At 49.4% G+C, this 27,245-nt stretch overlaps 1 protein-coding gene, 1 long non-coding RNA gene and 1 other non-coding gene across 5 annotated transcripts in view; 2 read left to right on the plus strand and 1 right to left on the minus strand.

The window, feature by feature from the left end:
* Positions 1-18,312, plus strand: part of SMAD2 (SMAD family member 2) — a 75,019-nt gene extending 56,707 nt beyond the window's left edge. For 2 of the 3 annotated variants that reach the window (XR_009555286.1, XR_009555287.1), the window contains 7 exons: positions 1,529-1,603; positions 4,098-4,151; positions 7,988-8,200; positions 8,993-9,130; positions 9,333-9,477; positions 17,782-18,040; positions 18,095-18,312. Coding sequence is in view for 1 of the 3 variants with exons in the window: in XM_060236188.1 (XP_060092171.1) it covers positions 1,529-1,603; positions 4,098-4,151; positions 7,988-8,200; positions 8,993-9,130; positions 9,333-9,477; positions 17,782-17,905 (749 nt within the window). In the remaining 2 variants the exon portion in view is untranslated. Of the gene's footprint in view, positions 1-1,528; positions 1,604-4,097; positions 4,152-7,987; positions 8,201-8,992; positions 9,131-9,332; positions 9,478-17,781 lie in introns of all 3 variants that reach the window. The other variant, XM_060236188.1, reaches the window with a different exon arrangement.
* LOC132569783 (uncharacterized) overlaps positions 1-27,245 on the plus strand; it is a 463,235-nt gene that overhangs the window by 305,428 nt on the left and 130,562 nt on the right. The gene's annotated exons all lie outside the window — the stretch shown is intronic.
* Positions 5,742-5,816, minus strand: TRNAI-GAU (transfer RNA isoleucine (anticodon GAU)). Its single transcript has one exon. It is a non-coding gene; the product is annotated as a tRNA-Ile (tRNA).

Consider the following 27,245-nt stretch of genomic DNA (forward strand, 5'->3'; position numbering starts at 1 on the left):
TGCTCAGAGCTTTTATTAGTGTACTCAGTGTCCTGCAAAGAGAATCTCAGGATCTCTTTTACCTGTTCTGTGCTGTGCTTCAGCAACCGGGGGTGGGGGGGTGGCTCCAGGGATCTTTCCTGCTTCCATTCTGTGCCCCGAAAGTTGGTTCCTGGGGCTGCAGGGCCTGCATAGTTACAGCCAGGGGTGACATTCTAACAGGAGCTCCTTTGCGTATTAGGCCGAACCCCCCTGGTGTAGCCAATCCTCCTGGAGCTGACAGTGGGCTGTGTACGAAGAGCCCTGTAAGAAATTCTAGCAGGACCTCCTTTGCCTATTAGGCCACACCCCCCTGATGTGGCCAATCCTCCTGGAGCTGACAGTGGGCCCTGTGAGAAGAGCCCTGTAAGGAATTCTAGCAGGACCTCCTTTGCCTATTAGGCCACACACCCCTGATGTGGCCAATCCTCCTGGAGCTTACAGTAGGCCCTGTGAGAAGAGCCCTGTAAGCAATTCTAGCAGCACCTCCTTTGCCTAAGGCCACACCCCCCTGATGTAGCCGGTCCTCCTGGAGCTTACAGCAGGCCCTGTGAGAAGAGCCCTGTAAGGAATTCTGGCAGGACCTCCTTTGCCTATTAGGCCACACCCCCCTGATGTAGCCAGTCCTCCTGGAGCTTACAGCAGGCCCTGTGAGAAGAGCCCTGTAAGGAATTCTAGCAGGACCTCCTTTGCCTATTAGGCCACACACCCCTGATGTAGCCAATCCTCCTGGAGCTCACAGCAGGCCCTGTGAGAAGAGCCCTGTAAGGAATTCTAGCAGGACCTCCTTTGTTTATTAGGCCATACACCCCTGATGTAGCCAGTCCTCCTGGAGCTTACAGCAGGCCCTGTGAGAAGAGCCCTGTAAGGAATTCTAGCAGGACCTCCTTTGTTTATTAGGCCACACACCCCTGATGTAGCCAATCCTCCTGGAGCATACAGTAGGCTCTGTACTAAGTGCCCTGTAAGCTCTTGGAGGATTGGCTACATCAGGAGTGCGTGGCCTAATATGCAAAGGATCTCGTGCTACAATTCCGCTCCTGGTTATAGCCATGCAGGTTGAAGAGCTGAAATCATTCCCTTCTCTATCAGCAATTTCATGCAGGTCCCATGACTTGGGGAGCCAACATTCCTGTGGTCAGAAAGGTCCCCTGGGTGGAAGGAGAAAGTGGGATAAGATGGACTAAAGAAAAACCAGCATCAAAATGCACGGGCTGCTAAAATTCAGGTCCGTTTGGTTGTCATCTGGCTGGACGGTGATTTTATTAAACTGTACTAGGTCTGCAGTGCAGAGAACAGGAAGGAGGTTGAGTCGGACAGTAGTAGGTGAAAGAATAAGCAAACGGCACCCTCCTGTTTCTACAGATTTGTAAAGGACGTGACACTTTATCAGAGTCTCAGAGCCCTATTGAAAACTTTTTAATCAACACCCCCCCCCCCACTTCCTCAATTGTATGTGTTGCTCAGAAACATTCTTACAGCTCACCTGTTGTTAACTTGCTCTTGGTAGAAACGCCACCCCCTGGTTATATCAGTGAAGATGGCGAAACAAGCGACCAGCAGTTGAACCAAAGCATGGATACAGGTAATGGTTTGCGTTTCTTTTTCCCCGCGCTCCAAGCAAAGACTTTTGGCTCAAAGGGGAATATGTTAGGTCATTTGTTGGCTCTTCCCTTAAGAGCCCTGCTGGATCAGAGCAGTGGTCCATCTGGTATAGCCTCCTGGTTCCTTCAGTGGCCAGCCAGTTGCCTCGGAGGGCCAGCAAACAGGGCGCAGAGGCTATGCTTGCAGCCATTGCTGCGTTCACTGGCAGGGTGTTCCGTAGATTAATTACCCAGCGAGTAAAGAAGTATTTATTTTTGTCCGCCCCTGTATCTGTTGCCCGTTGATGTCGCTAGAGTCGCCTTTGTTCCTGTATTACAAGGACACCACGGACAGCACACATTCTACCTGTGCTGCGCCAGCTACGCCGGTTGCCGGTTGTGTACCGGGTTAGATTCAAGGTTTTGGTTATGAGCTTTAAGACCTTGAGAGATCTGGGACCGATGTATCTACGGGACTGCCTCCTCCACTATGTCCCTGGAAAGGCGCTGCACTCCACTGGTCGAAACCTAGCGGTCCCTGGCTCGAAAGAGGTCCGGCTGTCCTCAGCAAGGAGCAGGGCTTTTTCAGTCCTGGCCCCGACTTGGTGGAACGCTTTGCCAGAAGACTCCCATCAGGGCCCTGCGGGATCTTTCACAGTTTCGCAGGGCCTGTAAGGCAGAGGTGTTCCGCCAAGCCTTTGCATGAGGACAGCGACGGTTGCCGTGTTGCCAACTTTCCTCCCCCCCCCCTCTTGGGGGGATGCGATGTCATGACTGAATAAGAGCGCTTTGAAGACGCCGTCAGGGTTTGCAATCTTTTTAATGTAACTGATTTTATATATACGTATTTTTTTTAACGTCGTACATCTCCCTGAGCCTGTCGCTAGCCGGGAGAGGGCGATTCATTAAGTGTGATAAAAAATAATTAATAATGCAGGAGAAAAAGCTCCCTCGGTCCCGTTTCTCTGCCACGTGCAAAATTTTATAAACCTATATTGTATCTCGTCTTAGCTGCCCCCTCCCCCATGATTTTAGAAGTCCCAGGCTCTTCGGCTTTTCCTCCCAGGGAAGGTGTATCCTACCCCTCGATCATCTTGGTGGTTCTCTTCTGTACTCTTCAGCTCTGCGGTGTGACTCTCTCGCACCGCAAGCTGACCGCTGTCTTCCCGGCTTGTGGCAAATCGCAGCTTGCGTTTGGAACGGCAGACAGTGCGTGTGGCCTGCAAATGCCTGATCCTTTGGCTTGCAAGCCGTACTTGGCTGGTTGAGATGTGATGGCCAGATGTAGCTTGCAGACTTGTCAGGAGGGGGAGTAATTGGCTGGCCATGACCCCCGGTGAGCATGACCCTTGAGCATACTGTAGCTATATATTGTCTCTTCACCATGGCACAGTGCTAGAAAGTATTGCGTACAGTCTGAAGAACAATGTTTTGTCCTGGGACTGAATTTGCTCCCCCCCACCCTTGTCAATCACAGCCTGGGTAAGCGGCTAACATGTTCCCTCCGAACTTAAGCAAACGCAGCTTGGGGTGTAGAAGGCAGGGTTCAGGGAAGATGGATTATGAGGAGAGATGGAAAAGGTGCGGTTCAAGTCTCCTAAAAGGGTTTATGTATCTGCATTTCTCTCCACCCTGACTTCATAACCTTGTCCTTGATTCTTCTAGGTCAGGGGTGGCCAAACTTGCTTAACCCAAGAGCCATATAGAATAAATGTCAGATGTTTGACAGCTGCAAGACCGGAGCATCAAGTGTTTGAGAGCCACAAGTCTTGAAAGAAGGGAGGAAGGGGGGGAGGAAAGCAAATAGATGGGGGAGGGAGAGGGAGGTGGAAAGAAAGCAACTTTAAATTCATTCCCCAAGCCACCAGCTGGCTCGGCTTGGCAAAGTGATTTAAAGAGAGAAATGTCTTTTCCAAGTTGGCCGATGGGGAGGTGGGGGCTTTGAGAGCCACACAATATGTGTGAAAGAGCCACATGTGGCTCCCAAGACACAGTTTGGCCACCCTTGTCCTAGGTAGTAGAATTGTGTGTTGTAAGCCCGAGCAGGTTATTTGAGCAAATTCTGTAGTTCTGTTTCCCATCCGTGACGAGGAAAGCGCTGCCTGTTTCCTCCCAGTCTTCTCCTTCCTGGCCTATAAAGCCAGGGGCTTCTACAGCTTTCTACAAAGCAATCTGCCCGTGGGATAAGGTTTCTGCCAATTGTTCAATTGTTGACATTTTTTAAGGCAAACAACAAGGCTCGGGTCAGCTTCCAAAGTGCGCTCAACCCAATCGGACAGTAGCTGGGGGGGGGGGGGGGGGATATCTTCCTGATAAATCTTCCACATTGCCTGGGTTAGTAAGAACCGACCTTGAGCTCTCTTCAAATTACGGCTGCGTGGCATCCAAGAGAAACAACTTAGCATGTGGCCAATCCCCCGTTTTCTTTTTTTGGCAGTCTGAGGCAGGGGAGTGGATTCCGCCGTGAAGTGACGCTGCCTCTTAACTCTTTTGCAGGATCCCCAGCAGAGCTGTCTCCCAGTACTCTTTCTCCTGTCAATCACAGCCTGGGTAAGCGGCTAACATGTTCCCTCCGAGCTTAAGCAAACGCAGCTTGGGGTGTAGAAAGCAGGCTTCAGGGAAGACGGATTATGTTTATGTCTGTGTTACATGTTTAAAGCAAACCCCTGAGAAACCTGTGCCCTCATTTTAACCCAGAACTAACATTACAAAGAACCCCGTGGCGCAGAGTAGTAAAGCGGCAGTACTGCAGTCCTAAGCTCTGCTCATAACCTGAGTTCGATCCTGGTGGAAGCTGGGTTCAGGTAGCTGGCTCGAGGTTGACTCAGTCCTCCATCCTTCCGAGGTCGGTAAAATGGGGAAGCGTAGATGACTGGGGAAGGCAATGGCAAACCACCCCGTCAAAAGTCTGCCGTGAAAACGTCCATGATGCGACGTCACCCCAGAGTCGGAAACCACCTTTACCTTTTTAACATTACAACAGACTCTCATTTATTGCAATTCACACCCAGGGCGCTTAAGGGGTTTAGTACGTGGGCATCAGTCTGCTATTCCAACTTAATTGTCGTCGTCTCAGCCCAGTTCACATAAACTAACAAACACTAGACCCAAACTTGTAACTCTTTTTAATCTGCTAGAAAACGTTTCCATCTCTGCATGCTAACTCACTGCCCGCTTTCTCAATATTTAGGGCTGCTTGCCGTTTCATACGTTTGTCTGATGAAGTGTGCTTCTAGCATACGAAAGCTTACGTTCGGAATAAAACTTTGTTGATCTTAAAGGTGCAACTTGACTCTTGCTTGGATCTGGGAGAGAAGCTGCATAATAAAACTGGCGGGATTGGTTGTTTTTGTCCACAGTGATAACAGGAAGTTCTCTCGATGCTGTTCTGCTCAAGAGCAGTTCTGGGAGAGCTCTCTCAACCCCGCCTAGCTCGCAGGGTGTCTGTTGTGGGGGAAGGAAGGTAAAGGAGATTTTGAGTCACTGTGAGATTCAGAGTGAAGGGTGCGGTATAAATCCAATATCGTCATCATCATCTTCACTCTTGAAACGGGTTTTGGGTGCTTCCTGCCTTCCTTCACATATTGTATATAGAGATTTTAGACTGATTTTTTTCCTTGTGAATTTGTGGTCAGGGTGAAACAAACCAGGCATGTCATTGCTGGAGGCGACTTCTGGTTGACCCATATGGGGAAATGAAGGGAAAAGGGGGGAGGGGAAGCTATTGTTTTTAGAGGGGCGTGAACCTATTTTGAAACCAGTGGCACGTTTAAGACATATGAACATATGAAGCTGCCTTATACTGAATCGGTCCATCGGTCCCTCGGTCCATCGAAGTCAGTATTGTCTACTCAGACTGGCAGCGGCTCTCCAAGGTCTCAAGCTGAGGTTTTTCACATCTATTTGCCTGGACCCTTTTTCAGTTGAAGGTGCCGGGGATTGAACCTGGGACCTTCTGCTTACCAGGCAGATGCTCTACCACTGAGCCTCCGTCCCTCCAATATTGAACACATGAAGCTGCCTTCTACTGAAACAGACCCTCGGTCCATCACAGTCAGTCTTGTCTACTCAGACTGGCAACGGCTCTCCAAGGTCTCAAGCTGAGGTTTTTCACGCCTTCTTGCCTGGACCCTTTTTAGTTGGAGATGCCGGGGATTGAACCTGGGACCTTCTGCTTATCAAGCAGATGCTCTACCACTGAGCCACAGTCCCTCCCCTTGAACAGCTGAGGTTTTTCACGTCTTCTTGCCTGGACCCTTTTTAGTTGGAGATGCCGGGGACTGAACCTGGGACCTTCTGTTTACCAAGCAGATGCTCTACCGCTGAGCTACTGTCCCTCCCCTACAACAGACCAACAGAGTTTATTCAAGGTATGAGCTTTCACGTGCATGCATTCCTTGAATAAACTTTTGTTGGTCTTAGAAGTTGCCACTGGATTCAAAACTTATTCTGCTGCTTCAGACCAACCTGGCTGCCTACCTGGATTGATGTTGAACTGTCCTTTCCAACAGTATGTTGTGTGTGAAATGCAAGCAGCCATGTTGCCTGCGGAAAGCGCTTGGGTTCCCTAGTAACCAGGTTGGCACTGAAGCAGGGCCCTGCATCTGGGTCACTGAACATAGCTTGCATGAAGCTCTGATTGCTGACTCATTCTGTTTCTAAAAAGAGCACCCTTGAGCTGGCTAGTGCGTGTGCTGCCGTTAAATGAATCATAGAGTTGGAAGGTCATCTAGCTCAACCCCCTGCATAATGCAGGAAACTCACAAACACCTCCCCCTAAATTCACAGGATCCGCATTGCTGCCAGATGGCCATCTAGCCTCTGTTTAAAAACCTCCAAGGAAGGAGAGCCCCCCCCCCCCACCTCCTGAGGAAGCCTGTTCCACTGAGGAACCGCTCTGTCAGGAATTTCTTCCTGATGTTGAGCTGGAAACTCTTTTGATAGAATTTCAACCCGTTGGTTCTGGTCTGACCTTCTGGGGCCACAGAAAACAATTCTGCACCATCCTCTACATGACAGCCCTTCGAGCACCTGAAGATGGTGATCCTATCATCTCTCAGCCACCTCCTCTCCAGGTTAAATATGCCCAGCTCCTTCAGCCTTTCTTGAAAGTGGTGAGACACAGATCTTCTGGTCACTGGAAAGATGGAGAGACCGAACAGAGGCCTGTGAAGCATATCTTGCACGAGTATGAGTTGGTGCTGCACTGAACAAGAAGCAGCAGGCCCAACAGAGCTGTTGGGGAGAGAATGTATTGCCAGTACCATCTTAGAATCATCAAGTGGGAAGGGACCTCCAACTAGTCCAACCCCCTGCACAATGCAGGAAATTTCAAAAATACTCCCCCCCCCCCTGCACACACATACCCAGGGACACCTGCTCTACGTCCAAAAGATGGTCTTCCTCCCAAATGTTTTCTAAATATCTTCCCTAGCAGGGTTTTTTTTGTAGCAGGAACTCCTTCGCATATCAGGCCACACCCTCTGATGTAGCCAATCCTCCCAAGAGCTTTCAGGGCCTCTTGTGAGCTCTTGGAGGATTGGCTACATCGGGTGCGTGGCCTAATATGCAAAGGAGTTCCTGCTGCAAAAAAAGCCCTGTTCCCTAGTTTGTGGTACCTCTCCAGAGACTTGCTTGAAATGCAGTAGAGCTGGATGACTCAGGGATGAGTCCTTAAAAACAGAATTATGATGTTGTTTTTCCTCTTCATTCACTGGGGGTTAATACTATAAAATGCAGACTGTCAGACAGTCCCGTGCACCTGTTCCACTGATAGCGGGATTCACACCACAGCTTCCTGTGCTAGGAGTATTCCTCTGATGCCAGAGAGTCCTTTCTGCATACGGAAAATTGGTTATACCAGGAAGATGCACTGTCATAAGCAGAACAGAGCCAGTCTGGTGTAGTGGTTAAGTGTGTGGACTCTTATCTGGGAGAACCGGGTTTGATTCCCCACTCCTCCACTTGCACCTACTGGAATGGCCTTGGGTCAGCCATAGCTCTGGCAGAGCTGTCCTTGAAAGTGCAGCATCTGCGAGAGCTCTCTCAGCCCCACCTACCTCACAGGGTGCTTGTTGTGGGGGAGGAAGATAAAGGAGATGGTGAGCCGCTCTGAGACTCGGAGATTTGGAGTGGAGAGCAGGATATAAATCCAGTATCATCGTTAACAGATGTGCAGAATCTGACATCTTTGATTATCTTTTCATTTGACAGTTTCCTTTACCTCTCAGTTGAAGAACTGTAATATGCAGAACATTTGGGGTATCATTGAACTTAGGGCAGGATCGTAATTGGTGTTCACAGGCTATTAGCTGTAACCAACTAGTTCATGCCAAAGATTTAGAAGTGTGCCATGTGTTAACAAATTCTGTTTTTCCCCCCTCTAGACCTTCAACCGGTTACCTATTCAGAGCCTGCGTTCTGGTGCTCAATAGCGTATTATGAATTGAACCAGAGGGTGGGGGAGACCTTCCACGCTTCACAGCCTTCGCTTACCGTAGACGGCTTTACAGACCCATCGAACTCTGAAAGGTTCTGCCTAGGTTTGCTCTCCAACGTTAACAGAAACGCCACCGTTGAAATGACAAGACGGCACATAGGTAGAGATTCCCCGACTTCTCAGGCTTGTTTTTAATGTGTTGAAAAACAGGCCCTTGGTTTTTATAGATGTGGGAGTCTTGTGTTGTTGTTGTTGTTTTAAACAACCACCACAGAGAGCCAGTTTGGTGTAGTGGTTAAGTACGTGGACTCTTATCTGATTCTCCACTCCTCCACTTGCAGCTGCTGGAATCGCCTTGGGTCAGCCATAGCTCTCTTATCTGGGAGAACCGGGTTTGATTCCTCACTCCTCCACTTGCAGCTGCTGGAATGGCCCTGGGTCAGCCATAGCTCTCTTATCTGGGAGAACCAGGTTTGATTCTCCACTCCTCCACTTGCAGCTGCTGGAATGGCCTTGGGTCAGCCATAGCTCTCTTATCTGGGAGAACCGGGTTTGATTCTCCACTCCTCCACTTGCAGCTGCTGAAATGGCCTTGGGTCAGCCATAGCTCTCTTATCTGGGAGAACCGGGTTTGATTCCTCACTCCTCCACTTGCAGCTGCTGGAATGCCCCTGGGTCAGCCATAGCTGTGGCAGAGGTTGTCCTTGAAAGGGCAGCTGCTGTGAGAGCCCTCTCAGCCCCACCCACCTCACAAGGGTGTCTGTTGTGGATGGGTGGGGGGATGTAAAGGAGATTGTGACCGCTTTGAGGCTCTGAGATTCAGAGTGTAGGATGGGATATAAATCCAGTATCCTCCTCCTCTTGAGCTGCAAAGGGAGCAGTGCAATAAATCACTATTTACTCGATTCAGTCTGCGCTAAATTTAAAACTCTGGCATGTCCTTTTCTTCTAGGAAGGGGAGTACGTTTGTATTACATTGGTGGGGAAGTTTTCGCCGAGTGCCTAAGCGACAGCGCAATCTTCGTTCAGAGCCCCAATTGCAATCAGAGATACGGGTGGCATCCTGCAACCGTGTGCAAAATCCCACCAGGTAAAGTACAGCCAGCACACAACAATGTAACTTTGTGTGTTCCACGCAGTGTTTTCCTGTGCCGTACTGCTTTGGTCCATTTCGCCTTTATAAGGCCTCCCCCGTGGAGAATTAAAACAAGAAACCTTTAACAGATTAATGACTTGACGTAGTGGCGATCATTGCTCATGCTGGGTTTGTTTGGCTTCTTTTTTCTCGGTAGGCTGCAACCTGAAGATCTTTAACAACCAGGAATTTGCTGCTCTTCTGGCTCAGTCTGTGAATCAGGGATTCGAAGCAGTTTATCAGCTCACTCGAATGTGCACCATAAGGATGAGCTTTGTCAAAGGATGGGGGGCTGAATACAGGTATGAACGTGCATTTGGCGGGTTTGTGTTTGAAGGGCTCCATTCACACACGGTCAGACGTTGCGCTGTCCTTGTATTCTAGCAAGTCACTGCTAGAATACAGGGGTCCCTGGTTTGATTCCCCACTCCTCCACTTGCAGCTGCTGCAGTGGCCTTGGGTTAGCCATAGCTCTCTTATCTGGGAGAACCGAGTTTGATTCCCCACTCCTCCACTTGCAGCTGCTGGAATGGCCTTGGGTCAGCCATAGCTCTGGCAAGAGTTGTTCTTGAAAGGGCAGCTGCTGCGAGAGCCCTCTCCAGCCCCACCCACCTCACAGGGTGTCTGTTGTGGGGGAGGAAGGGAAAGGAGATTGTGAGCCACTGTGAGACTCTTTGGAGTGGAGGGCAGGATATAAATCCAATATCTTCATCTACCTCACAGGGTGTCTGTTGTGGGGGAGGAAGGGAAAGGAGATTGTGAGCCACTCTGAGACTCTTCGGAGTGGAGGGCGGGATATAAACCCAGTATCTTCATCTACCTCACAGGGTGTCTGTTGTGGGGGAGGAAGGGAAAGGAGATTGTGAGCCGCTCTGAGACTCTTCGGAGTGGAGAGTGAGATATAAATCCAATATCTTCATCTACCTCACAGGGTGTCTGTTGTGGGGGAGGAAGGTAAAGGAGATTGTGAGCCACTCTGAGACTCTTCGGAGTGGAGGGCGGGATATAAATCCAGTATCTTCATCTACCTCACAGGGTGTCTGTTGTGGGGGAGGAAGGGAAAGGAGATTGTGAGCCGCTCTGAGACTCTTCGGAGTGGAGGGCGGGATAAAAATCCAGTATCTTCATCTACCTCGCAGGGTGTCTGTTGTGGGGGAGGAAGGGAAAGGAGATTGTGAGCAGCTCTGAGACTCTTCGAAGTGGAGGGCGGGATATAAATCCAATATCATCTTCTTCTTCTTGAAAGGGCAGCTGCTGTGAGAGCTCTCTCAGCCCCACCCACCTCACAGGGTGTCCGTTATGGGGGGAGAAGATACAGGCGTTTGTAAGCCGCTCTGAGTCTCTGATTCAGAGAGAAGGGCAGGGTATAAATCTGCATTCTTCTTCTGCAGTATTCTGGTTTGTGTGTGTGTGTGGGGGGGAGGTATTTGTGAATTTCCTGCATTGTGCAGGGGGCTGGACTAGGTGACCCTGAAGGTCCCTTCCAGCTCTGTCTCTAGGATTCTGTGATTCTAAATCACGCCCCACTGGGTTTCCCTATGTGGGCAAAGCAGTGTGAGCGGCTGCTATAGCGGCAGCGTCCCAGCTGTGTGCAGACATAGCCCTTCTCTTGTATTCTACAGCTGTGCGGCGATCCAAGTTCCTGTGCAATTCAGGAGCGGTCCTAGCATTTCCATGTACTGTTAGGCTAATCTAATCAGGGCGTACATCAAGATGGGTAGCCTTGTTTGTCTTTAGCAACAGAAAAGAGCAAATCCAGTAGAATGCTAAAAACTAAAAAAAAAAATTTGTGGCAGGGTACGAGCTTTTGTGAGTCACCGCATAGCTGAATCTGAACAAGTGAACAGTGACTCCCAAAAGCTCGTGCCCTGCCACAAATGTTGCTAGCCTCTCAGGTGCTTTCTGTTGTTCAGTCGCACAGTCGAGTCTGACTCTTTGCGGCCCCGTGGACCAAGTCACACCAGGCCCTCCTGTCTTCCACCATCCTCCGAAGTCTGCTCAAATTCATGCTAGTAACGCTGTCCAGCCATCTCCTCTTTTGCCGTCCCCTTCTTCTTTTGCCCTCTGTCTTTCCCAGCATCAGGGACTTCTCCGGGTAGTGCTCCCTTCTCATTTGGTGGCCAAAGGATTTGAGCTTCAGCTTCAGCATCTGACCTTCCAGGAAACAGTCAGGGTTGACTTCCCTTAGGACTGACTGATCTGATTTTGCTACTGGATTCTTAAACAGAGTAGCGTAGTTAAAACATGCTTTTTACATACTGCTCTCGAGTCCCTACACATTGGGTGCGGCAAAGGTTTTTCAGACTGTCATCCAGGAAAGTCTTGGGTCCTACAAGATGAGATTGTCAGGAACAGCGCATGCTTTAGCCTTCCTGTTTCTCTCCTCCTGCACTGCTTCTCTGGAGTTATATGCAGGGGTGGAATTCTAGCAGGAGCTCCTTTGCATTTTAGGCCAAACCCCCCTCATGTAGCCAATCCTCCAAGAGCTTACAAGGCTCTTTTTTTGTAAGTTCTTGGACGATTGGCTACATCGGGGGTGTGTGTGGCCTAATATGCAAAGGAGCTCCTGCTAGAATTCCACCCCTGATTATATGTAAACAGATTTTTGAAAGCATAAGCAGCTCTTCAACTGCCCGAGGACAGCAGGTGTGGGATTTTTGATGCAAGCCCGTCTCTCTCTCTTCCCCCACCCCTTCCTGCTGTTCTTTTTGGAAAATCCCCTCCTCAGGGCTGGCAGAGTGAAGTTGCTTGCTCGTACCTAGATTAAAAAGTTGCTTATCAATAAGCCTTTGCAGACGCTGCCAAGGCCAGACCAGATGGTCAAAAGAATTCAGAGGGACTTTGCCACTTCGTTTATTTACAACACTTTTGTGCCTCTTTTCCCACCCAGCTGAGGATCCCCAAGACAGCAAGCAGTCAGAACATTAAGACGGATTTTAAAAAGCATGCACACGCAATAGAAAAAAAGATCCAACAAAATTAAGAACCTAAGAGAAGCCCTGTTGGATCAGGCCAGTGGCCCATCCAGTCCGGCAGTCGGTGTCACATAAGAACCTAAGAGAAGCCATGTTGGATCAGGCCAATGGCCCATCCAGTCTAACACTCTGTGTCACATAAGAACATAAGAGAAGCCATGTTGGATCAGGCCAATGGCCCCTCCAGTCCAACACTCTGTGTCACATAAGAGAAGCCGTGTTGGACCAGGCCAATGGCCCATCCCGTCCGACACTCTGTGTCACATAAGAACATAAGAGAAGCCATGTTGGATCAGGCCAATGGCCCATCCAGTCCAACACTCTGTGTCACAAAAGAACATAAGAGAAGCCCTGTTGGATCAGGCCAGTGGCCCATCCATTCCGAAAGTCGGTGTCACATAAGAACATAAGAGAAGCCATGTTGCATCAGGCCAATGGCCCATCCAGTCCGATAGTCGGTGTCACACAGTGTCCCCAGGTGTCATCAGGAGATCCACCAGTAGAGCCAGAACTTCAGAAGCCCTTTCTCCCACTGTGACCCCTCAGGCACCAAGAATACAGAACATCACTGTCCCAGACAGACTGTTCCATCTATACCATGTGGCTTATAGCCACTCATGAATCTCTGCTCCATACGTTTATCCAATCCCCACTTGAAGTTGTCTTATGTTTGTAGCCATCACCACTCCCTGCAGCAGTGAACGCCACGTGTTGATAACTTTTTGGGTGAAAAAAGTACTTTAACCTGCTCTAAGCCCCTACTGGTCATTAATTTCATCGATTGTCCACGAGTTCTTGTCTCGTGAGAAAGGGAGAAAATGACTTCTTTCTCTGCCTTCTGTGTCCCACGCCTAATTTTGTGAGCCTCTATCGGGTCCCCCCTCAGTCTCCATTTCTCCAGACTAAAGAGCCTTAACCTCTTTAACCTTTCTTCAAAGGGGATTCCATCCCCTTAGTCAGTTTACTAGCCCTTATGTTGAACTTAAGAGAAGCCATCTTGGATGAGGCCAGTGGCCCATCCAGTCCAACACTCTGTGTCACACAGCCAAAAAAACAAGGCACCATCAGGAGGTCCATAAGTGGGGCCAGGACACTGCCCCCCCCCCCAAAAAAAAGCATCAAGGATACAGAGCAGCGCTGCCCCAGAGAAGAGAGTTCGAACAATACGCTGTGGCTAACAGCCACTGATGGACCCTTCTTCATATGCTTATCAAATCCCCTCTTGAAGTTGTCTATGCTTGCAGCCGCCACCACCTCCTGGGGCAGTGAATTCCCCGTGTTAATCACCCTTTGGGTGAAGAAGTACTTTCCTTTATCCCTTCTAATCTGACTGCTCAGCAATTTCATTGAATGCCCACAAGTTCTTGCATTATGAGAAAGGGAGAAAAGTACTTCTTTCTTTACCTTCTCTATCCCACGCATAATCCTATAAACCTCTATCATGTCACCCATCAGTAATAAAAACATAAGAGAAGCTATGTTGGATCAGACCAGTGACCCATTCACTCCAACACTGTGTGTCACACAGTGGCCAAAAAACCCAGGCGCCATAAGGAGGTCCACGACACTAGAAGCCCTCTCACTGTTCCCCCTTCCCCCCAGCACCAGTGTTGACAGTGTTGGACTGGATGGGCCATTGGCCTCATCCAAGATGGCTTCTCTTATGTTCTTATCCCCTTAGTCAGTTTACTAGCCCTTATGATGAACATAAGAGAAGCCATCTTGGATGAGGCCAATGGCCCATCCAGTCCAACACTCTGTGTCACATAAGAACATAAGAGAAACCATGTTGGATCAGGCCAATGGCCCATCCAGTCCAGCACTGTCACACAGCCAAAAAAAACAGGCACCATCAGGAGGTCCATCAGTGGGGCCAGGACACTGCCCCCCCTCCCAAAGCATCAAGGATACAGAGCATCACTGCCCCAGGCAGAGAATTCCATCAGTACGCTGTGGCTAGTAGTCACTGATGGACCTCTGCTCCATAGGTTTCTCCAGTCCCCTCTTGAAGCTGTCTATGCTTGCAGCCGCCACCACCTCCTGTGGCACTGAATTCCACACATTAATCACCCTTTGGGTGAAGAAGGGCTTCCTTTTATCCATTCTAACCTGACCTCTCAGCAATTTCATTGAATATCCACGAGTTCTCGCATTGTGAGAAAGGGAGAAAAGTCCTTCTTTCTCTACCTTCCCTATCCTTCTTTCTGTACCTTCCCATGCATAATAAACTTCAATCATGTCACCCCTCAGCTGAAAGAGTGGTCCGCTTTAACCTTAAACCTGAAGCTGTGGCGGCAGTAAACAGAATAAGCCCCTCTTTATTCTGCATTTCAGATGAACCAGATTGGAACGAGTCATCACATTAAAAACAAAAGCTATTGTGAAACCCTTCGATAGTAGCTCGAAGTTACAGGGACCGTGGCCAGTTTTCCTCGTCTCCCTTGCCATAAAGAACCGTTGTCTTTCAACAGTTATGTGCGCCCCGTCAGTCTTTCCTTCACTGACTCATTCTGACATGTTCCAGGGGAATGCAGATTGTGTAGATCTGGGAAGAAGCCTCTTTTCTGCTGACCGGTTTTCTCTACCCCTGTAAGGCAGATGGAAGATTTGAAAGTTGGGCTTCCTCCGTGGGCCGTTGGTCAGCAGTGAGTTTGAAGCAACCAGGTGGTCTGCTTTCCCCTTTGTGTGTTGAGAGCCGGTTTGGTGTAGTGGCACGGACTCTTATCTGGGAGAACCGGGTTTGATTCCCCACTCCTCCATTTGCAACTGCTGGAATGGCCTTGGGGCAGCCATAGCTCTGGCAGAGGTTGTCCTTGAAAGGGCAGCTGTAGTGAGAGCCCTCTCCAGCCCCACCCACCTCACAGGGTGTCTGTTGTGGGCGGAGGGGAAGGTAAAAGAGATTGTGACCACTCTGAGATTCAGAGTATAGGGCGGGATGTAAATCCAGTATCGTCATCAAAAGTTGGGAGGGACGGTGGCTCAGTGGTAGAGCATCTGCTTGGGAAGCAGAAGGTCCCAGGTTCAATCTCCGGCATCTCCAACTAAAAAGGGTCCAGGCAAATAGGTGTGAAAAACCTCAGCTTGAGACCCTGGAGAGCCGCTGCCAGGCTGAGAAGACAATACTGACTTTGATGGACCAAAGGTCTGATTCAGTATAAGGCAGCTTCGTATGTTCAAAAAACCCACCTACCACCTTGGGCTAGAATTAGGGTACTGCTTATTGACTGCCTAAAACCACCGGTGTCTGCTGTGGGGGGAGAAGATATAGGAGATTGTAAGCCGCTCTGATACTCTGATTCAGAGAGAAGTCGTCTTCTGCAATCTGCAGTCGTCTTCTTCTTTGCCTTTGGAGTTAGAAGTGCATTTTCCCTTCGCCCTGTCACGATGCAGATGGTTTGTGATTTGAATAATGGGGTTAATTAGGGGTCCTTTTGTAGAAAAAGAGGTGCCGGAGTTCATTAGTGCAACTCCTTTGCCTATGCCACACACCCCCTGACATCACCAGAAGGTGTATTAAATTATATCAGCTCAGCATCTACTTTAAAATGCTTCTTGAATTAGAATGGTCATCATAAAACCTCAGTCCCATCCAGTGTTCCCTCTGAGTGTGAGTTAGCTCACAGGTTTTTAGCCTCCGGCTCACACAATTTTGTCTTAGCTCAGAAAAAAATGACCCAGAGCAAATTAATTTACTCAGTAGCTCACAACTTCAATGCCAGTAACTCACGAAGCAGAAGTTTTGCTCGCAAGACTCCACTGCTTAGAGGGGGTATTGCTCCCACCATACTTTTAAAATTACTTTCTCCTATGTGGTCACAGTGGCATGATGAAGATATCTATCTGTCCGCTTTACATATTTTGGTTATTGTCCCATTTTTTGTGTGTGGGGGGAATATTAGAGAAAGTTTGTCAAATCTTAAGAGTGCAGCAAAATTCTCACAGGGGTTTGAACAATGGAGCCCAGTATTTTTTTTGAGGGGGGGGTAATAAAGTGGAATAAAATTTAGAGGTTCTGGAGCTCTGCTCCTGTGAGCTCCTGCCCAAAATGAGGCTTGGGGTTAATCTTACTATTTACTTCTTGTGGGTAAGAAGTTTGGAAAATATTAATAGAACTCCAGAGCTATCCAGTATAGCCTTGAGCATTAAACATTCATGTTTTCTACTAGAGTGGTTCTCAGTCTCTTCAGTGTGGTGAAGAAAAAGAAGATGATATTGGATTTATATCCCGCCCTCCACTCCGAAGAGTCTCAGAGCGGCTCACAATCTCCTTTCCCTTCCTCCCCCACAACAGACACCCTGTGAGGTAGATGAAGATATTGGTTTTATATCCCACCCTCCACTCTGAAGAGTCTCAGAGCGGCTCACAATCTCCATTACCTTCCTCCCCCACAACAGACACCCTGTGAGGTAGATGAAGATATTGGATTTATATCCCGCCCTCCACTCCGAAGAGTCTCAGAGCAGCTCAGAATCTCCTTTTTCTTCCTCTCCCACAACAGACACCCTGTGAGGTAGATGAAGATATTGGATTTATATCCCGCCCTCCACTCCGAAGAGTCTCAGAGCGGCTCACAATCTCCTTCACCTTCCTCCCCCACAACAGACACCCTGTGAGGTGGGCGGGGCTGGAGAGGGCTCTCACAGCAGCTGCCCTTTCAAGGACAACCTCTGCCAGAGCTATGGCTGACCCAAGGCCATTCCAGCAGGTGCAAGTGGAGGAGTGGGGAATCAAACCCGGTTCTCCCAGATAAGAGTCCGCACACTTCACCACTAGACCAAACTGGCTCTCCTGGTGATCCACAAGTCTAAATTTATTTAGTATCGTGGCCCAGCCAAGACTGGTCCAAGGTTTTTTTTAGCGCTTTAGGTAAACTCTGACCTTGGCATCCACATAGCTTCAGCATTCCATTTTCTACAGTGGCTAACAAGATGTTTTTGAGAAACCAACAAGCATTGTAGAAAAGCCACCGCTCTTCCGACTATGAACAAGCAGCATTTTGACCAGGGGTGGCTCGGGAGCCACGTGTGGCTCTTTCACACATATTGTGTGGCTCTCCATGCCCCCACTGCCCTGTTGGAGAAGGCATATGTCTCTTTAAATCGCTTCTCAAAGCCAAGCCAGCTGGAGAATGCATTTAAAGTTGAAGTTGCTTTCTTTGAGAGCCAGTTTGGTGTAGTGGTTAAGTGTGCGGATTCTTATCTGGGAGAACTGGGTTTGATTTCCCACTCCTCCGCTTGCACCTGCTGGAATGGCCTTGGGTCAGCCATAGCTCTCTTATCTGGGAGAACCAGGTTTGATTCCCCACTCCTCCACTTGCAGCTGCTGGAATGGCCTTGGGTCAGCCATCGCTATCGCAGGGGTTGTCCTTGAAAGGGCAGCTGCTGTGACAGCCCTCTCAGCTCCACCCACCTCACAGGGTGTTTATTGTGTGTGGGGCGGGGGAAAGGTAAAGGAGATTGTAACCACTCTTGAGATTCAGGGTCTATTGCGGGGGGGAAGAAGATACAGGAGATTGTAAACCGCTCTGAGTCTCTGACGGGTGGGGTATAAATCTGCAGTCTTCTTTCTTCTTCCGCCCGGCGACCGCTGACGTCACAACGCCTTTTTCTTCCTGTCCCCCCCTCCTCCAGGCGGCAAACAGTAACGAGCACTCCATGCTGGATCGAACTTCACCTGAACGGGCCTCTCCAATGGCTGGATAAAGTATTGACTCAGATGGGCTCCCCTTCAGTGCGCTGTTCCAGCATGTCCTAAAGCTCCTCCCCTTCGTCACCGGCGGCCTTCAGATACCAAGGCCCCCCGTCAACAGACTTAACCCAACAGCTCGTCTGTCATAGTAACTGTGTGTGGTCTCCATGAACTGTTTCCTATCCAAAAAGAAAAAGAAAAGTTCAGAGGGGGAGAGAGAAAGAGAGGGGAGGGAGAGAAAGAGAGAGAGAAGAGAGAGAGCCGGGGGGGGGGGGGGAGGGAAGAAAAGCACTTGAGGGTCTGATAAATTTTAAAGCACCTTGTGACTTCTGTTTCCTATACTCTGATAACTAGATAAAAAAAACCGTTAGTGTATAGAAACGCCGCCTTCTGAAGGAGGGAGGGACATTTTAAAAGACTTTAATGGTGTTTTTATTGGGTATATATAAATGCGAGTGTCCTGAGGGTTTACCAATAACGTGGACGGTTTTGCTTAATGCCTCATGAAGACCCTCCCCCCCCCCCCCCCCCGCAGGGCAGCATCTCGCTGTCTTTGGTTTCGATTCCTTTTTGATAGACGTTTAAAGCTCGCCTCTCTTGACTCAAGTATACATCTCGTAAAAAGCCCAGGTCCTTCCTTCTCCATATTTTTTTATATTTTTATATATAAATATATATATATATATATATGCAGGCTTTCAGCTGCTCTATAATAGGCTTTCATTGCAGAACTCCACCCCCCCCCCCTCCTGCTTCCCCACTTCTATAGCTGCTGCCTTAAAACCCCGTCTTTGGAGAGGAAACGATCCTTGGGTTTGATCGCCTTGAAATCTTTGCTGCCGCACGTGGTTTCATGGGCCCCTGAACGTGTGTTTGCACCGCTTCTCTCCCCCACCACGCTGCGTCATGTTTAGAAAACGGCTTCTCCCTCTGCCCGTCTAGGGCGATGCATCTGTTGCTGGCAATGGGGGCTTGGCACTGATGGCCCCACAGGCTGCTTGGCACCTTTCTGTTGGAGAATTCAAGGGGGCGGCACTCCTGAGAGGCTCTCGTGTGGACTGTATTGTTTGGCCTCCTGAAGAAGAAGAGCTGCTGTTTTTAAACACTGCTTTTCTCCACCCAAAGGAGTCTCAGAGCGGCTGGCAATCTCCTTCCCTTCCTCTCCCCGCAGCAGACACCCGGTGAGGTAGGTGGGGCTGAGAGAGCTCTGAGAAAACGGGGGCTGGCCCAAGGTCATCCAGCTGGCTGCACGTGGAGGGAGTGGGGAATCAGAACTGGATCTGCTGCTTTTAACCGCGACACTGCGCTGGCTTTAACTGTGACTAGGAGATTAGATAAGACTGCAGCAGGGGTGGCTTAACAGTGGCTCCTTCACACACCTTGCGTGGTTCTTGGAGCCCCCACTGCCCCACTGGCTGGCTTGGAGAAGGCGCTTCTCTCATTAAATCACTTTCTCCAAGCGAAGCCAGCCAGCCAGCAGTTTGGAGAAGGCATTCAAAGTTACAGTCACTTTCTTCCGTCTGTCTGTCTGTCTATCATCTATCTATCATCTCTCTATCATCTATCTATCATCTATCTATCTATCTCTCTCTCTCTCTCTCTTTCTCTCGCTCGCGCTCTCGCTCGCTATCTCTCACTCGCTATCTCTCTCGCTCGCTATCTCTATCCTCTCTCCATCCATCCATCCATCCCCCACCTACTTTCCTCCCTCTTTCACTCCCTTGCGGCTCTCTAAACATCTGGCATTTGTTTATGTGGCTCTTGCATCCAGGAAGTGTGGCTGCCCCTGGATTGCAGCATGGTGCAACGGTTAAGAAATCCAGAAAACCGGCTTTGGTTCCCCACCTACCTCACAAAGATGCCCGTCGTGGAGAGAAGAAGGGAAAGGAGAGTGTGAGCCGCTTCGAGACTCCTTAGGGTAGAGAAAAGACGGGTATAAAAACCAGCTGTTTGTCAACTCTTCTTCTACAGCAGGGGTGTGCCAACCCCCTGGACCGGTACCGGTCTGTGACCTGTCAGCAACCAGGCTGCGCAGCCTCTGCGCCCCCCCCCCCCCGTGGCACCGCGCAGCCTCACTCCGCCCCCCCACCCGTAGCTCCTCCTCCCTCCGTTTTTACATTGTTAAGGCTAGGGAAAGTGCCTCCAGGGCTCTTTAAAGGCTCACCCAGAAGGGGCCAGGAGCTTGCCTCCTCTCCAAGTGGAGGAGCTCGTCACTGCCGCCACTGCTGATTGGGGGAGGGGGTGAGCCTTTAAAGGATCTCCTGACCCTCTTCCTTCACTACTTACAGTCAACCAGGATTAAGGGGTCGGCACTAGGGTAATTTTGAAGGCTGACCAGAGTTCCACCTTGACTCTCGTTTTGGTGTGCAGTCTTTGAATCTCGGTTTTGGAGAATTCAGCCTAGCCCTAGTCATTATCCGTACCAGGGTAATGGATGGCCACAGTTGACTGGGGGAAGGGAGCACTCTCCCATGGCTTGGCGCCAGTCCTTTTGACGTGCCACTGAAAGGGCTGGCACGCCTGTGCGCATCCCTGAGCGATCCCCCCCGAGCAGCTCCACCGCCTTGCGCCTCTTCTCAGAGAAGAAACACGTGCGTTGCAGATCCGTGGATCCCTTTTCCCAGATGAGCATACTTTCTGAGGAGCACCCGTCTGAACGAAAAGGACTGTATGCGCGGTTTCTGTTTTTCACGATGTAAGCCTTCAGCCGTCAGTCCAGTATGGATCGGTAGATGGTATTTCAGAAGTCCACTGGACTCCGTTCCATCACAGTGACCTCCCCGCCGCCCCCAATTAAGACTGTCAGGTTGCTTTATCTTCAAATCTGATTGGCAGGCTGCAGCTCCCCCCCCCCCAACTGGCCCTAACTTTGGTAGCAAGATTCCAAGCGTCCAGCAGATGGCGCTGAATCCGAACGAGAGCCCGAAACAGTCAAGTGCTTCCGCCTTCTCTCAGCCTCCCCCTTCCCTTGCGGGCTTCAAGGCAAAACAGCCATCTTGTGATTGAGACCTGGACCCACCCCCGTCTGTCCCTCCTGTGCCACAAAGTCCTGCTTCCCCCAGGGATGCAAAGATACGACTTGACAGTGAAGAGTTTTATCGGGCCGTTCAGATCCCAGCGATACGTTTTTTGCGAACGCCCGTCGCTGTGGGTCTGGATCTCGCAGAAGTAGTCGGAAGGCCGGGTGTGCCCGGCAGAAAGGAGGCCTCCGCAGTACATAGATTCAGGCGGGTCGCCGTGTCGATCCGAAGCAGCAGAACAAAGTTCAAGTCCAGCGACACCTTTCAAGACCACCAAAGGTTAATAATTCTGGGTATTTAATAATTCCGAGAGCCAGTTTGGTGTGGTGGTGAAGCGCGCGGACTCTTATCTGGGAGAACCGGGTTTGGTTCCCCCACTCCTCCACTCGCACCTGCTGGAATGGCCTTGGGTCAGCCATAGCTCTTGCGGAGCTCTCCTTGAAAGGGCAGCTTCTGTCAGAGCTCTCTCACCCCCACCTATCTCACAGGGTGTCTTATTGTGGGGGAGAAAAATATAGGAGATTGTAAGCCGCTCTGAGTCTCTGATTCAGGAAGAAGGGCGGGGTGTGGATCTGCGTTCGTCTTCTTATAAGCTTTTGTGCGCCTGCAGCCTTCAGCTAAGATGCCCACAAAGGTTTATGCCCAGAATTAAACTCTGGCGATCTTAAAAGGTGCCACCGGACTCAGAACTTTTACTCCGTAGTGCACGTTATTGTGATCCCGAGGACACCGCATCTGAACCTTACTTTAAGAAATATTTTGAATTATATCCTACGGATTAAGACTGGGTTGGGTGAGGGTTGGGAAAACTGTATAGAAGGGGTTTTTTTTTTCTGACTTGAAAAAAAGTATACATCTTACTAACAATCTTGTGATCTAGCTGTCTGTCATTCTCGTCGTCGTGGCAGTAGCGGGATTGCCTTTTGTCTGTTTCCTTGCCCTCTCCTTCCCGCCCCGTCCCGAAGTCCCCTTTCCCGAATCGTTCCATTTGCACCGGGGCTGTGCTTTGTAAGTGCACCCTGGCGCCAACTTCAGCTTCGAGAACAAACGTGGCCAGTGTTAAAAACCTTTGTAATCGACTGACTGAACAGAGGGCAGTGATGATGGGGGGGGGGGGGCTGAATTATGCCATTAATTAATACGGCATAGGAGCAATACCAAAAATCAAGCGTGGGAGTGTTGGGTGGGTGGGGAGGTGGTTAAAAAAAAGGGGGGGGGTCAGGCAAGTAAAAGGATCAGCTAAGCGGTTACCAATTTTTGTGCTAGTTTTACCAGTAGCCTATTGTATTGGTAGAACTCGTGAACCTAAGAAATAAGCTTTTCATGCGTGTTGCAATTGCCTAATTATGTGAATACACTAATAAAAAAAAGTTTTAATTCTCTCCGTGAATTTGTTTGAACGGCGAAGCCAGCCGCTGCCTTCAGGGACACGCCGACTCAGGGACGGGTGAAGAAGGCGGCTGCGAGCGTACCTGGTTCCAGAGGGCAAGAACCATCTGCAAAGAACCGCGGATCAGTTTCTTCAACAGCCATTCTGCCTCTCCCCCCCCCCTCCCCATGGCCCCACAACGTTGGCGGGACCACGGAGGAGAAACTCAGCCGCAACGAAGAAAAAACTCTCCGTGTAAAACACCATTCTGACTTGTTATGAATCGTAAGTCTCCAAATACAAAAAGAATATCACCAGCGCACATCATCTGAGTTAAAACCTCATAAGTTCCACAAGGCTCCTACTGTCCTTATGTGGCTTAAAGCCACAATATTATATTCTGCAATGTTTGAGAAAAAAAAAACGGGACGCCTGCATTGCTGACAAGGATTGCATCCGCTACGGCGTTCCCGCTATTCTGCGTGAAAATTGGAGAAAGCTAGGACTGGCACAGTTGATGACTGAATGTTTTTGGCACTACTGGACCGGGAAAATGGTTCAACGTTCACAAAATTGGTCCCTAGAAGAAGGATTCGCGATTCAAAACGGCTTGCAAAGCGGACCGGTTCTCCGTTGGACCCTTTCTTCAAACTTTGTATTATTGAATATAATATCGTGGCTTTGTGCCACTTAAGGACAGTAGGAGCCTTGTGGAACTTATGAGGTTTTAGCTTGGTGTATGACTCGGATGATGTGTGCTGGTGATATTCTATTTGTATTTTGAGACTTGTTACGAATAATAAGTTATGAAGTCAGATTTGTTATGAAGTCAGAATTGTATTTTACACTTTCTTTCTTTGTTGTGGCCCACCCATGGCCCAGCAAGGGCAAAACTCTTTGGAAATGGTGGGGAGGGAAAGGGCTGTGTTACAGAGTAAGTGGGGGGGGGGCGGTGTCTGCCATTCAGGGGTTTTTTCATTGGGCTTTTTCATTGCTCTGTGCAGGCATGATAAAACGTCCTTGGCCTTTAGGAGCCAGGCTTATTTTTTAGCCCTCGGGGTTTTATATCTTAATGCCTGCAGGATTTTCATGATTGCACTGCAGAACTCTAAACTTTTCGTGGTTGCTGTGATTTTGTTAAAAGAGCTATAAAGAAAGCATCGTGGTATCTAAATGAATATGAGGTTGCCTTAGTTGTCATCGCAACAAGCAGATGATCTCTGTCCGTCAGCTAAATCAGTGGTCCTCAACCTTTTTTGGCACCAGGGTTTGGTTTTGTGGGAAGACAGTTCTTCCACAGACCGGGGTGGGTGGTGGGTGGGGTGGGAACGATGGTTTCGGAATGATACAATTGTGCATTTTATTTCTGTTACTTTGGCGTGGTGGTGAAGTGTGCGGAATCTTATCTGGGAGAACTGGGCTTGATTTCCCCACTCCTCCACTTGCAGCTGCTGGGATGGTCTTGGGGGTCAGCCGTCGCTCTTGCAGAGCTGTCCTTGAAAGGGCAGCTTCTGGGAGAGCTCTCTCAGCCCCATCTACCTCACAGGGTGTCTGTCGTGGGAGAGGAAGGTAAAAGAGATTGTGAGCCACTCTGAGACTCTGAAATTCAAAGTGAAGGACAGGATATAAATCCAAAGTCTTATTATTACATTGTAATATATAATGAAGTAATTATACAACTCCAAACCAGCCGATGGGGCAGTGGAGGTTTTGAGAGCCACACTGTGTGAAAGAGCCGCATGTAGTTCCCAAGCCGGTTTCGTCACCCCTGCGCTACACCAAACTGGTTGCCAGCTTGGGGCTATCGATCTTGCTCCTTTTGCCCCCGACAACAGCCTCAGTGCATCCTGGGATACCTCAGCTCTGGGTGCATGAAGGGGTGATACGGATGTAGGGATGAGGCAGCAGCCTTGGTGAGACTCATCTGGCATTGTCTCCTCCGTCAGGCGAACAGTCTTCCAGGTTCTTAGGCGGAGAAATGTCTTGGACTAGAACCGGCCGATGCCTGAACTTACAACCTGTCTGCAAAGGAAACACCTGACTGACAAGCAAATGCGGTTCTAAAAGGGTGACTCATCTCTGCTGCGGGAATGCTTGTGCCAGATGCAGAAGAGTAGCAGAAGGGTCCACATTGACGGGCTGTCATATACAGGAGGGTGTGGAATTGTTTTCTGTGGCCCCGGAAGGCAGGACCAGAACCAATGGGTTGAAATTAAATCAAAAGAGTTTCCAGCTCAACATTAGGAAGAACTTCCTGACCGTTAGAGCGGTTCCTCAGTGGAACAGGCTTCCTCGGGAGGTGGTGGGCTCTCCTTCCTTGGAGGTTTTTCAACAGAGGCTAGATGGCCACTTGACAGCGATGAAGATCCTGTGAATTTGGGGTAGGTATCGGTGGGTTTCCTGCATTGTGCAGGGGGTTGGACTAGATGACCCTGGAGGTCCTTCCAACGCTATGATTCTGTGATTCATTTGGCGGAGTCTTTGTAACAAAACGGCTGGTCCTGTTGGGAGCAGTGAATCATGCAGATATGCAGCAGGCAGCCTCCCAAGGTTTGCAACAATCTCTTAGGACATGCTGGTCAATTGCGGCACGTTAAGTTTTGCTGTTACCGGCCGTTTTGTACATTCTGCTAAGGAGAGGCAGGAAAGGAGTGGAGGCGGGGGGGTTAAATGTTTTTAAAGTGGGTGGAGCTTTAGGCAGGCAAGAAATGCATACTTAGGTGCTGATCAAAACCAGAATCTTTTTTCTTTCTACTGTTCACAAAAAAACAACGGGTCTCTTGGACTTGAAAGGAAGGAAGTAGACAGGAAATTATTGTGTTATATTTCGAAGGTGCTTTTTGAAACTACTGGAGGCTACTGTGGTTTCTGGCCTGGATCGACGGCTTCCATATATCAAAGCTCTCTCCCCCCGCCCCCACCTTTGACTGTGAATTATTAGTTTTGGTATACTTGGCAACCCTCTTCTCTTGGTATTTAAATTGAATTGCAGAAAATAAAAGCGGGGGATAGCCTGTGGTTATGGAAATTCAGGACGGGGATTTATTTTTAAAACAAAAACACATTACAGACTAAATGGGGATGAGGGGGGAAGCAAATGAAATCCATATTTCATGGCAGGCACACGCCGGAATGCAGTACAGACGGAAGACGCATAAAACGGCTTAAATGTGGTACAGAGAAGAACACTTTCCCGGCGTTGCGAAGGCTGTCAGATGCAAAGAGAGCCAGTTTGGTGTCATGGTTAAGTGTGCAGACTCTTATCTGGGAGAACCGGGTTTGATTTCCCTACTCCTCCCCTTGCAGCTGCTGGAATGGTCTTGGGTCAGCCATGGCTCTTGTAGGAGTTGTCCTTGAAAGGGCAGCTTCTGGGAGAGCTCTCTCAGCCCCACCCACCTCAAAGGGTGTCTGTTGTGGGGGAGGAAGATAAAGGAGATTGTGAGCCGCTCTGAGATTCGGAGTGGAGGGCGGGATATAAATCGAACATCATCATCAAAGAGATCTCCAACTGGAGCTGTGCATAAGCTCCATGCTTGTGGTTGAGCAGGCTATTTAATCCACCTTTAGCCCCAGGGTGTGGCACGTGATTCTCCCTTGTTTTTATTGTCATTATAACACTTTCTTGCCTGACCTGGACAGGCTAGCCTAGGAGTGGCCAAACTGCAGCTTGGGAACCACATGTGGCTCTTTCACACACATGGTGTGGCTCTTGAAGTCCCCATGGCTAAGGCAGCCAGCTTGGAGAAGGTGTTTGTTTCTTTAAATCCAAGCTGGTGGCTTGGAGAATCCATTTAAAGTTAAAAGGTGGTCTCTCCCTCTCCCTCTCTCTCATCCTATCTCTCTCTCATCCCATCCATCCATCATCTATCATCTATCTATCCATCATTCATCCATCCTCCATCTACCATCCATCCATCCATCCTCCATCCATCCTCCATCCATCCTCCATCCATCATCCATCCATCATCCATCTACCATCCATCATCCATCCATCTATCATCCATCCATCTATCCATCATCCATCTATCTACCATCCATCCATCTACCATCCATCCATCCTCCATCCATCTACCATCTATCCATCATCCATCCTCCATCTACCATCCATCATCCATCCATCTACCATCCATCCTCCATCATCCATCCATCTACCATCCATCCTCCATCATCCATCCACCATCCATCCATCTACCATCCATCCTCCATCATCCATCCTCCATCATCCATCCATCTACCATTTATCATCCATCCATCTACCATCCATCCATCCTCCATCTACCATCCATCCGCCATCCATCCATCATCCATCTACCATCCATCATCCATCCATCATCCATCCATCTACCATCCATCCTCCATCCATCATCCATCCATCCTCCATCCATCATCCATCCATCCTCTATCCATCTACCATCCATCCTCCATCATCCATCCATCTACCATCCATCCATCCTCCATCCATCATCCATCCATCCATCCTCCATCATTCATCCATCTACCATCCATCCATCATCCATCCATCTACCATCCATCCATCCATCCTCCATCATCCATCCATCTACCATCCATCCTCCATCTACCATCCATCATGCATCCATTCGACTTTCATGTCTTCTGGCCAGGGCTTTTTTTTGTAGCAGGAGCTCATTTGCATATTAGGCCACACCCCTCTGATGTAGCCAGTCCTCCCAAGAGCTCTTAGTGCAGGGCCTACTGCAGGCTCTTGGAGGATTGGCAACACCAGGGATGTGTGGCCTAATATGCAAAGGAGCTCCTGCTACTGAAAAAAACCCCGCTTCTGGCTCGCTCAAACACCTGACGTTCATGCCTTCCGGCTCCCAGACATCTGATGTTTATTCTCTGTGGCTCTTACATTAAGCATGTTTGACTGCCCCTGCACTACCCCAGTCTCCTTAGATCTCAGAAGCTAAGCAGGGTCGGCCCTGGCTAATATCTGGAGTGAGACCTTCAAGGAATACCAGGGTCACGACACCGAGGCAGGCAATGTCAAACCACC

The sequence above is a fragment of the Heteronotia binoei genome, chromosome 4 (genome assembly GCF_032191835.1).
Source record: "Heteronotia binoei isolate CCM8104 ecotype False Entrance Well chromosome 4, APGP_CSIRO_Hbin_v1, whole genome shotgun sequence".
Classification (NCBI taxonomy): Eukaryota; Metazoa; Chordata; class Lepidosauria; order Squamata; family Gekkonidae; genus Heteronotia; species Heteronotia binoei.